The sequence below is a fragment of the Brassica oleracea genome, chromosome C2 (genome assembly GCF_000695525.1).
Source record: "Brassica oleracea var. oleracea cultivar TO1000 chromosome C2, BOL, whole genome shotgun sequence".
NCBI lineage: Eukaryota > Viridiplantae > Streptophyta > Magnoliopsida > Brassicales > Brassicaceae > Brassica > Brassica oleracea.
Window position 1 is genome coordinate 19,834,794 of NC_027749.1, and position 12,380 is coordinate 19,847,173.

The 12,380-nt window shown below is 29.7% G+C and overlaps 1 protein-coding gene and 1 long non-coding RNA gene across 2 annotated transcripts; one reads left to right on the plus strand and one right to left on the minus strand.

Annotated features, from left to right (window-relative positions):
* Positions 1 to 355: 355 nt before the first annotated feature.
* On the minus strand, positions 356 to 1,646 carry LOC106325153. The gene is made up of 3 exons (XR_001266825.1): positions 1,322 to 1,646; positions 1,195 to 1,252; positions 356 to 797 (listed from the first exon to the last, which is right to left on the minus strand). It is a non-coding gene; the product is annotated as an uncharacterized LOC106325153 (long non-coding RNA).
* Positions 1,647 to 9,933: 8,287 nt separating this feature from the next.
* LOC106327055 (equilibrative nucleotide transporter 1) lies at positions 9,934 to 11,860 on the plus strand. Its single transcript, XM_013765066.1, has 2 exons — positions 9,934 to 10,652; positions 10,925 to 11,860. The coding sequence occupies exons 1-2, from the start codon at positions 10,103 to 10,105 to the stop codon at positions 11,650 to 11,652; spliced, it is 1,278 nt and encodes a 425-aa protein (XP_013620520.1). The 5' UTR covers positions 9,934 to 10,102; the 3' UTR covers positions 11,653 to 11,860.
* The last annotated feature ends 520 nt before the right edge of the window (positions 11,861 to 12,380 follow it).

Sequence of the window (12,380 nt, forward strand, 5' to 3'; positions counted from 1 at the left end):
TTAGCTCGTTCAATAAGGATGATATGAATCATATAAATCTTGGTGATGATCTTAAGAGAAATGAGAGTGCTGGTGTAGTTCAAGTCCCTGGGTTTGGAGGAGTTGTCTTCTCTTGAAGACGTGTAGTGGGAGAACTGTCTCAGCAGCTTGGTCGTAGAATGGTGTGATAATGCTCTACAAAGTAAAATCTACTTCCATTTATAACCATACATAATGCCAATGAGACTAAAGGAGTTAGTTACCTTAACTTAATACTTTTCTTGTGGGTTATTACAGGCTTCTATATGTTTAGAAGCTTGGGATGAAGCACTCAATGAGATAATCAAGTTATCATATGAGATGATCCAAAAGGTAGTGTACTCAGAAATGGGTTTAGATAATCATCAAATACATATTAGACAAGTACGCCGATGGTAGAAGTAGAACAATAACAAACGGAGATCCTAAACAAACAGCTCTCTAGCTTCTTCTTTATCATACACAAGACTCTCACCCAAAGTGGAAGTAAACCTATTCCTTGGCGGATTTGTTGTTGAGAGCACATCAGACATGGAGATTGGAGCTCGGAGTGATCTGCGAATCTTGTGATCACGTAGGAGAAGATGGAGTTGATGAAGAGCATGAGGATGAGTACCAACTCGAATTAAGTCACCTAACATAATTCTTATGCTAATGCCAAAGCTCTGGTGAAACTCCGTGAGCTTGTCTGAGGTTTTGATGGAGAGATAGCCATCTTGTTGGTATGGTAGAAACATATAAAGATCAAAGAATCAATCAATCATGGGGCAGGTTTTAATCTGCAAAGCGAAACGTTTTAGTTAGACTACAAAACATTGCAGGAAAAAAAAAACAGAGACAAGAAGAGAAAGTTGAGCAAACACAAAACCAAACATACACAGAGATTTGATCAGCAGTAGAAGATCATTTTTCTCAGACAAAACTATAAAGTTTTTATAAATACAAAATTGAACTTGTAAAATCTAAATCAAGTGTTTGTCTTCCGACAAGGAACTGCACAAAAAGAAACCATAACAGAGGAACATGAGTCTTAAGTTAGAAAGCAAGACTCTTTATAAAATGAGTCTTTATAACATGAGAACCATGGTTAGCTCGTTCAAATCTATATCAATGACGCACAAAGCAAACAAAAGTAGCAAAGGATTAGATTGTTCTAAGAATCGTGATGTGTATTACCTTTGAACGGCGGATTTGATGCGCCATTTTGGGCAGTATCCATATGATGATGTCTTTACTGGTGAAAAATACAGTACGATCAGAATAGACGCATGATTCTACCGGGGAAGGTGTTTGAATGACTTACAGTATTGAAGATGAAACTGGAAAGTCTCCCTTCGCTCTCCATCTCCAAAGTTTTCAACCATACCAGCTTCATCAGAGGGATCGCCAGAGACTCGAAAACCTCCCCTGCCTTTAAGATTTCGAAAACCTCTCTTAGATTCTCAGAACCGCAGACGATCTTGATATATAGGAACGGAAAGACGTTACAGGAAGAGGAATCGCGACAACATCGAAGATCGGTTCATAATGATGGAGTAATAACAAAAGGGGAAGAGGAAGAGCCCTCGATTGAAAGATCTAGCGGAAAACGGCAACCCTATCGACCCCCGACGAACACACCCAGCAAATCCCCCGCCTTTTAAAACGAAGCCCACTCGACAGAAGAAAAAAAAAACTAAAGGCGGGGCCCACAAATGTGATGACGTCTTGCATCATGAGTGATAAAACTGTCCTATTATAATGTAGATTTCTAAAATAGAAATGAAATTTTTTCTCTAATGTATTCATTTATAATAGATGAATGCTAGATTTACCTTTATAAATAGAGGAATGATATTTATAGAGACAAATATAACATTCTTCTATTATCGAAAACACAATAGAGCAAAAAATTATATCTCTATTTTTTTTTTCTATTTTAAGAATTTATATCTCCTATATATTAATCCTGGAGCATTACAACATGTTTTCGTAGCCACATATCATCACGAGAATGATTCTTAGAATTGTTAGAAAAATATGTTGGTCCATATAAACATATCATATGATTTTTATTAAACTAACTATCAAAGTAATTAGTAGTGTACAAAAGAATATTTTTTCTTTCCTTAAATAAAATCTACGAAATTACCTAATATGTATTTATTTGTATATATTATCGATAATTTTTTTAAATATTTAATTATTTTATTTATACATATACAATATTTTTTGTTGTTATTATATAATTTATTTCCGATGGACGGACCTAGGGGTGTTCAATCCGGCAAAATCGAACCAATTAAAACCAAACCGAACCAAATTAGAGAAAGTGGTTTGGACTTGGTAATACCAAATATACCGAATGGATGTCATTTTTGAAAACCGCGGTATATAGATATGGTTTGGTATATAAACCGATCAAACCGAATAAACCGAATAAACCGATCATTTAAAATATAGTAGTATAATTATATGTAAATTTTATAATATAATTAAGAATATATACATAATTTATTTTATCAATTTGATTTTTATATTGAAACGTTGTTTTTAGTAACTTAATATTTTGTTTTAAGTTAAAAATTATGTTTTATTTTTATCAAATTAAATAAAACATAACGTTTAATCTTTTGTTAACAAATATGAGTGTTTAGATTTAGTTATTTATAATATTATGGATTACTAATTTCTATTATGTAAAAACTAATATAATTATTAACTTAATATGTTTGCTAAATATTTTAAATAGTAAAAACCGAAATATCTTCATGTTATATAAAAACTAATATCTAATAATATAAATAAAATCCATAAAATACTTTTTTTTAAAACAAATTTATGGTATTTTGGTATTTTGATATAAAACCGAATAAACCAAAAACCGACGGTATATAAACCAAACAAACCAAAGTAAATATGGTTTTAATATGGTAGCTATTTTTCATAAACCAAAATATCGAACCGATATCCGGATTTAACACCCCTAGATAGACCGGATCATTTTTTTTATTAAAAATGGTGGAACTAAACTATGATTAATATAATATGGGTTGATCAGATTGGACGACATTAAACAAATTATGACACAAAAACTTTATTACTTTCCACCGAACACATTTTTGAAAAATTGAACAGTATTGTTTCCACAGTTGAATTATTTTGACATTTATCTTCCATATGGTTTTGAAAAGTTTCAAATCAACCATCGAACTGATACATGTTATTTTAATGTTTTTAGTTGTTTGGTTAAGAAAAACTTACATTTTTGTAATTTAAAGTCGTTTTAAAAAATTCAAAATATAACATATAAGAAAAAATTTAACATATAAGAAAAATAAAATATTTAAGGTTTTCTTATTTTTTGTAATTTAAAGTCGTTTTAAATTTTTTAAATATAACATATAAAGTTTCCTCATTTATGTAATTTCAAAGTTTAAAAAAAAAATCAAAATATAACATATAAGAAAAAAATCTAATTTTTTATTATATGGTTAACGTGATTGTTTAATCTTTTTAATAATATAAAATTAAACAAAAATGAAGAAGAATGCAAAAATTGTTATCAAATCTTTATAATTCATAGTCATTAATTGTCATATATATGTTAATCATATTAGGTAATTTCGTAGCTTTTATTTAAGGAAAGAATACACATTTCTTATACTTTGGGTTATATAATGTTGTTAGAATATTTTAAAATATATTTTATATTAGATGCTCTAGAATTCTTTGAAATAAAATTTAGAAGGCATTTAGAAGTGCCACCTAGGATTGAGGTTTTTTGTAATTAATTCAAAATTAAGGTTCTAATTTTTTAAATGCTTCTCAATTAATATATAGGAGATTTGATAACAATTTTTCTAACCTCTCTCTTTTTTTTTGTTTAATTTTATACTATTAAAAGAAATTAAACAATCACATTAAGCATATAATAAAAAAATTTAGATTTTTTCTTATATGTTATATTTTGAATTTTTTAAAACGACTATAAATTACTAAAAATGGTAAAAGTTCCGCAGTGAAAATTTTGTGATCATTCGGATTCATATGATGATCATATATCGTAGGGGTGTGCGTTCATATGATGATCATTTGTAAAAGTAAAATACAAATGGTGATCATACATCGTAGGGGTGTGCGTTCGGATACAAGTTCGGGTTCATATCGGATATTTCAGTATAAAGATATAAAACCCATTCATGTTTTCTACACTTCGAGTCGGGTTCGGGTATTTTATGTTCGGGTTCGGATATTTTGGGTCGAGTTCGGATATTTAAATTTTGAAAAAAAAATAAATAAATTATTTCTTGTTTAATTTTTTGTATTAAAAATATATTTTAACTTATCAGGTTTTCTAATTTTTAAAAGATTAGACTATTAATAGGTTTGGAGACAAAACTTTAAAAATAGAAAGACACTAATTTAGTTGCTGTTTTGAAATTTTAGATGCAACTTTTGTTAATCCAAGAAACAAGAGCTTGATATGTATTTTAAGTGAGTAGCAAATAATTTTGTACATAATTATATGTATATTATCTAATTTTGAGCAATAAACATCAATAATATAAATATTTTGAATAAAATAAGAGAAGTAAACTAGAAATATAGGGTTAAGTAAACTTATGTTTGGTTATCGTTGGATATCCATTCGGGTTCAGATATTACCCGTTCGGATTCAGATATTACCCGAACTGGTGAAATAAGTAATTTGTTTTGTTGTTCTAGAATTATATGATTTTTAGACCGAGCTGGTTAATATATACTAGACAAAAATTTATATTTTGAGTATGCACTTATATATTCTATAACAGCTTGATATATTAAATTTGAACACTAATTTGTTAATATAGTTTGCCGATGATTTTTTCAAAATTTTGATTCTTACATATGTATATGGAGTGAAACTAAACTTTACATATGTCCATTTTTTTTTAAATTGACACTTATTTAATTCACCGAATTCGTAAAAGAAGTTAAAAAAAGAAACTTAACTCATATCAATGAAACAAAGACGAGAATGAAAGCACAATTTTATAGAGGTAGAAAATGAACTCACTTATGGAGAGTCAATAGTAAACAAATCAAGAGCAAAAAACCTAATCCTCTTTCGTCATTATACAATTGATGTTGCCTATTTGGTTTTGGTGATTAGTGCCAGCCGCAAAACTTAATTTCTTTTTGTGCATATGAAGTCCTAAAAATAATTAAAATGAGATGTAATACATTAACTCTTCAACAACGATGATATATTTAAGAGATCAACATTTTTATTCGTCATTTTATAATCGATAAAGATTGTAGTGTTGCAAAATGTTAAAATCATTTAATAAACAAACATTATTATAAAAACTCACTCCGCGCATGCGCCGCGAGGGTTATCATCTAGTTAAAAAGCTGAGTTGGAGATGTCCTAACAAGTTTTTGCATCAATCACACTATTGGCCAAATAGGGCAAAGCAACTGAGTGTAACTGCACACAAAAAGATTCAAATCGTTAAAAAGATTAGTCATTTAACACAAGCATGATATGAACTGATTGCTATAGTAGGCGTAGCGATTATTTTTTTACTACCTCTCAAGTTGTAAAACCGTAATTTGACAGCGCTCTCATCAGCATCGTCTGGGTTTAGTGGTTTCTTGAAATCAACCCAACTTAGAAACAATGTCTTCGACGATGTTCATATGAGGCCATATGCTTTCAGCTTCTGTGCACACAGCTCCACTTGGATGTAGAGCTCTATATATGTTCACTGGCTCAAAAATGGTTTCTCAAATAGCTCTTCTGTGATTTGTTTTCAACTCCACTAGGGAAGAGAAACATCAACATTCTATCTTATATAAATTTGAAGAAAAACACCATTTTCCATTGATGCAATATTGAAGATTATATCTTAGTAAATTGTTGGAGACCCTTTTTGGCATACTCTGCGAAGGTTTGTATATATGTTTTAACAGATTGTGGTCATAAAAAAATAATCCAAAATATGGTATGGCATGCAGTAGTATAATAGAATCTGCAAAGTTTTACCATGATATACTAAACACATGCGATGTTGTATCTAAGTTGCGTACATCCAGTAGGTCTTGCTCGTAACATGTTTGTTTTGAAGTTAGATTACCGACGAGCTGATGGTCTAGTGGTAAAAAATGTCTAATAAAGATTGTCATTCGGGTTCATTTATTTTTGAAAAAGACTATTTATATTGTTTAATGCCCTGCAAATAGGTGAAATCATATATTTTTTTTTTAATTTAGACTACATACAATGATTGTTGCTATAAAAAAAAAGACTGCATACAATGATTATGTGTATTCAACGATTTAATCGATATAACAAAAGTACTGAAAAATAAACAATGATATGAAATAAACATAGTTAAAAACATTTCACCATATTATAAGACAATAAAAATTCACCATATTAAATAAACAAAAGACAAAGACCAACACAACATATTATTTCATTATTAGTTTCCAAAATCAGCATTTTATTTCATCATAATTAATACTGGTTATTTTATGATAAAATATTTTCATATTTAATGATCATTTTCATATTTTACAAATAGAGGATACAAATCTGATTTATTTAATTTGGACATATTAACATATTGTAAATATTCTGGGAAATAAATTTTAACAATAGCTCTATTAACACTTAAAATTTTATTAGTTACATTTTCGACAAGATAAACAAAATTTATTCAGCTTTTAATTATTTAATTTAGTTTTTATTTAAAATGATTAATGATATATGATCACAAGAACAAACATAAAAAGAAAAGTATATAAAATCAAAAATGATGAGATATGATATTTAATTTTAGTAAACAAAACCAATATAAAGTATCTTATATATTAAAACAGAAATCACAACCTTGATTCATGTATGATTTTTTAAAAAAATGGACATAATGGACTATGGACATATTCCTAAAAAGTCAAGTTACATTTAATATATAATCTTATCATTTAAATTTTGGGTCTACCAGAAATTTTTATTGGACTACAATAATTGGATTTAAAGAATAAATGATCCATTGAATTTATAGATAGTATAAATTAAATAGATATACTTTTATGTTGTAATACTATACCTCCATATATTAAATATTTAAATATTTGTCGAAGTTTACTTTTAAAATTATAAAGATTTTTTTAAAATAACAAAAATCATATTATCTAACAATTATTAATCTTTACTACCTTAAACCAATGAAAACAAATTTTAAACAATATAATTTATTTTAAAAATTAAACAAAAACTAAATGTTTAATTATTTACTCGATAATATAAATCTATGAAGCGAAAAGTTTAATTTTTTAAAAACTTTTTAAATTTGTGAAATGTTACAATATCTTTGAATATGACAATAAAACAATATTTTACCAATCTTTATATATATAGTTACGATTTTAATAATGAAATAATAATCCGAAAAATATATATATATATATAAGAAGATACAAATACATGTGAAAGCTTAAAACAATCTATTCAATGAAAAAAATATACCGTAAACTTATTATGTTTTAAAAATTGATAGACACATATATTATAATATATATCAATTTAAAATTGAAAACAAGATATTTAAATAAAAATAAATGAAAACAAATACTATACCTCCATATGTGAAATATTTAAATATTTGTCGAAGTTAACTTATAAAATTATAAAGATTTTTTTAAAATAACAAATATCATATTATCTAACAATGATTAATCTTTGCTACCTTAAACCAATGAAAACAAATTTTAAACTATATAGTTTATTTTAAAAATTAAACAAAAACTAAATGTTTAATTATTTACTCGATAATATAAATCTATGAAGCGAAAAGTTTAATTTTTTAAAAACTTTCTAAATTTGTGAAATGTTACAATATCTTTGAATATGACAATAAAACAATATTTTACTAATCTTTATATATATAGTTACGATTTTAATAATGAAATAATAATCCGAAAAATATATATATATATATAAGAAGATACAAATACATGTGAAAGCTTAAAACAATCTATTCAATGAAAAAAATATACCGTAAACTTATTATGTTTTAAAAATTGATAGACACATATATTATAATATATATCAATTTAAAATTGAAAACAAGATATTTAAATAAAAATAAATGAAAACAAATACTATACCTCCATATGTGAAATATTTAAATATTTGTCGAAGTTAACTTATAAAATTATAAAGATTTTTTTAAAATAACAAATATCATATTATCTAACAATGATTAATCTTTGCTACCTTAAACCAATGAAAACAAATTTTAAACTATATAGTTTATTTTAAAAATTAAACAAAAACTAAATGTTTAATTATTTACTCGATAATATAAATCTATGAAGCGAAAAGTTTAAATTTGGAAAAACTTTCTAAATTTGTGAAATGTTACAATATCTTTGAATATGACAATAAAACAATATTTTACTAATATTTATATATATAGTTACGATTTTAATAATGAAATAATGATCCGAAAATATATATATAGAAGAAGATACAAATACATGTAAAAGTTTAAAATAATCTATTCAATGAAAAAAAATACTGTATACTTATTATGTTTTAAAAATTGATAGACACATATATATTATAATATATACCAATTTAGAATTGAAAACAAAATATTTATATAAAAATAAATGAAAACAAAAACATGCGCGGTTGCGCGGATCGAGATCTAGTCCTTTATTAAATAGTTATCTCTTGCCTAGACTAATTACATGTAACGTCATTGCCAAATAATACTAGAAAGGGATTATAATATTTTTTAGCAACATGGATTATAGTATATGTTTCATTTTATGCATCTTTCTTGCGGTAAGAAGGAAAATGGTAACATTATATTATTGCGGTGCTTGACAAAAATATAAGTTTCACTTATATTAACAGTTATGGACTACTTACGAGATAACCAAGATTTGTTTAAAGAAAAAATAATAAGATATTTATTATCAGATAGTATCGTAAAATTATTATGTTTTAAAAATTGATAGACACATATATTATAATCTATACCAATTTAAAATTGAAAACAAAATATTTAAATAAAAATAAATGAAAACAAATACTATACCTCTATATGTTAAATATTTAAATATTTGTCGATGTTAACTTTTAAAATTATAAAGATTTTTTTAAAATAACAAAAATCATATTATCTAACAATGATTAATCTTTACTACCTTAAACCAATGAAAAAAAATTTAAACTATATAGTTTATTTTAAAAATAAACAAAAACTAAATGTTTAATTATTTACTCGATAATATAAATCTATGAAGCGAAACGTTTAATTTTTTAAAAACTTTCTAAATTTGTGAAATGTTACAATATCTTTGAATATTACAATAAAACAATAGTTTACTAATCTTTATATTTATAGTTACGATTTTAATAATGAAATAATAATCCGAAAAATATATATATATAGAAGATACAAACACATGTAGAAGTTTAAAACAATTTATTCAATGAAAAACATATACCGTAAACTTATTATGTTTTAAAAATTGATAGACACATATATTATAATATATACTAATTTAGAATTGAAAACAAAATACTTATATAAAAATAAATGAATACAAAAACTCGCGCGGTTGCGCGGATCGAGATCTAGTAAAATTTAAATTTGTACCGAAAGTGGAAAAAGTAATATCAAGTATCACAAGGTAAGAAAATAAGATGTTGAATTATCAACCACTTTAGATATTATTATATGTTGTCTAACCTACAAATCGAGTTTGAGATTTTACTTCTTTTTTTTTGTCAAGAGATTTTACTTTAAATTTGACAAAAAAAAAATATTGTACTATATTCATCTATAAAACAGATATAGAAGACAATAAATATTTTTTTTTTTTTTTTTGTGCGACAGACAACAAATATTATATAGCACTATTTATGCGTGTAAGCTAACCCTTGTGGACAATTGGCCATGTCCTCCTCACCAATAATTGCATAGCCATAACCAAACGTCACCGTTTAGCCGATTGCATACAGACAAAACCACACCGTTTAGCAACTCTCTCCATTACGGTTACGCAATAACTTCCCCAAAAGTCAACGACTTTCCAAATGGGCTCCGCCGGAAAACCCGCCGAAGACATCTCAACCGACCCGGAATCAGGACCGGAGACTTCTCTCCTCCACGGAGGAGGATCAACCCCCAAATCCCCACCCGACTCCTTCCACTTAGCCTACATCATCTACTTCACCCTCGGCGTCGGCTTTCTCCTCCCATGGAACGCCTTCATCACCGCCGTCGACTACTTCTCCTACCTCTACCCCTCCACCGCCGTCGATCGCATCTTCGCCGTCGTCTACATGCTCGTCGGGCTCTTCTGCCTCCTCGTGATCATCGTCTTCTACGCGCACAAGAGCCTCGCTAGCTTCAGGATCAACCTCGGCCTCGTGCTCTTCGCAATCTCATTGCTCGTGATCCCTGTCTTGGATCTCGTCTACGTCAAGGGGCGAGTCGGTTTATACGTTGGGTTCGATATCACCTCCGTCGCCGTTGGGCTCTCCGGTGTCGCTGACGCGCTTATGCAGGGAGGGTTGATCGGTGTGGCTGGTGAGATGCCTGAGAGGTATACGCAGGCTGTCATCGCCGGAACTGCTGGCTCCGGTAAGAAAGTTTCAACCTTTATTGGATGTTGTTAGATTGTTGACTTAAAGGTTTGATTTTTAGGGTTCTTGTGTCTCTGTTGAGGATCTTGACTAAAAAAGTTTCAACCTTTAATAGAAAGTCTCAACCTTTACTGTTAGATTCTTAGTTTAGAAAGGTTTGATTTTTTTTAGGTGTTCTTGTGTCTCTGTTGAGGATCTTGATTAAGAAAGTTTCAACCTTTACTGTTAGATTGTTAATTTAGAAAGGTTTGATTTTTTTTTTCTTTTTAGGTGTGCTTGTGTCTCTGTTGAGGATCTTGACTAAAGCTGTGTATCCTCAAGATCCTGATGGGTTGAGAAAAAGCGCGAATCTTTACTTTGCTGTGGGGATTGTTGTTATGGTGATCTGTGCTGTGTCTTACAACTTAGCTCACAAGCTTCCTGTGATCAAGTTCCATGAAGAGCGTAAGGCTCAATCACTCAAAGAGAGTCAGGAGAACGGTTCCTTGACGGGACCAATGTGGAGGAAGACGCTCTGGCAGATCGTGACGAGGATCAAGTCTCACGGCTTCGGGATCGTGCTTATATACATTGTGACGCTGTCTATATTCCCTGGCTACATCACCGAGGATGTTCATTCTGATCTTCTCGGAGATTGGTTCCCTGTCCTGCTCATTGCAGCTTTCAATGTCTTTGACTTGGTTGGGAAGTCGTTGACTGCTGTTTACATGTTTACGGATGAGAAGATTGCGGTCGGTGGGTGCATTGCTAGGCTGTTGTTTTACCCTCTCTTCTGGGGTTGCTTGCACGGTCCGATGTTTCTGAGGACTGAGATACCTGTGGCGTTACTGACGTGCTTGTTGGGGCTTACTAATGGGTACTTGACTAGCGTCTTGATGATTCTTGCTCCGAAGTCTGTTCCATTGAAGCACTCTGAGACGGCAGGTATTGTCAGTGTGCTGTTCTTGGTTATTGGTTTGGCCTCTGGGTCTGTCTTGGCTTGGTTCTGGGTTATCTGATTCTACCAATGCTTTAGTTTGGTATCTGTATTTGTATTCTTTAAAGCTTCAAGAAACTAAGCTTCATTAAATTGTGAATCGTTTGTTTTTTTTTTACTTCAGTAAAAACTCTTATTGTACCTTCTTTACACCAAGAACACATTAGACTTTAAGCTGAAAGCTGACAAAAGTATAAGTGTAATGAAGGTTGAAGGATTCTTGAGTTTGATCCTAAGCTTTCTAGTGATCCTAAACTCCATAAACCAGTTTGCAGCTTCGTTCTCAATCTCCTCTGCCAGCCTTGTTGTGTTGCCTATTCCACCACAAAACCGGGATATGGTTCTGATGATTTGATGATCTCAATGTTTTCCCTTCACTCTGCTGCTTCAGGACAATCTGCCTCTTTGATCTGATCAATAGAATTTATACTCGATTTCATGAAGGATGGTGGAAGACTCTTTTTTTCTTCGTTTCTGACTCTCAGTTCTTGTGTTTATGCCCTTCTCTGCTTCAATGGATGGTGATTGCAGATATGGTTTGTGCCATTTGTTGGTGAAATTCTCAAAGCAAGCCGCAGGGCAATCAGGTTTTGGCGATTTGCTCAGGTTAGCAAATGTCCTGTCCCAAGAAAACCACATGTTTCAGTTCCAGTAGCCTCTCACAATGCTCGAAGGGCAGTCTTCTGAGCTGACCAAGCTGCATCTTGTTGCGTAGAATGTCGTCGTCTTGGTCCGAGTGAAGTGTGTCGT

Coding starts and splice junctions, on each gene's coding strand:
- LOC106327055 (XM_013765066.1), top strand. CDS start 10,103: ATGGGCTCCGCCGGAAAACCCGCCGAAGACATCTCAACCGACCCGGAA. Junction 10,653..10,924: donor CGCCGGAACTGCTGGCTCCG/GTAAGAAAGTTT, acceptor TTTTCTTTTTAG/GTGTGCTTGTGTCTCTGTTG.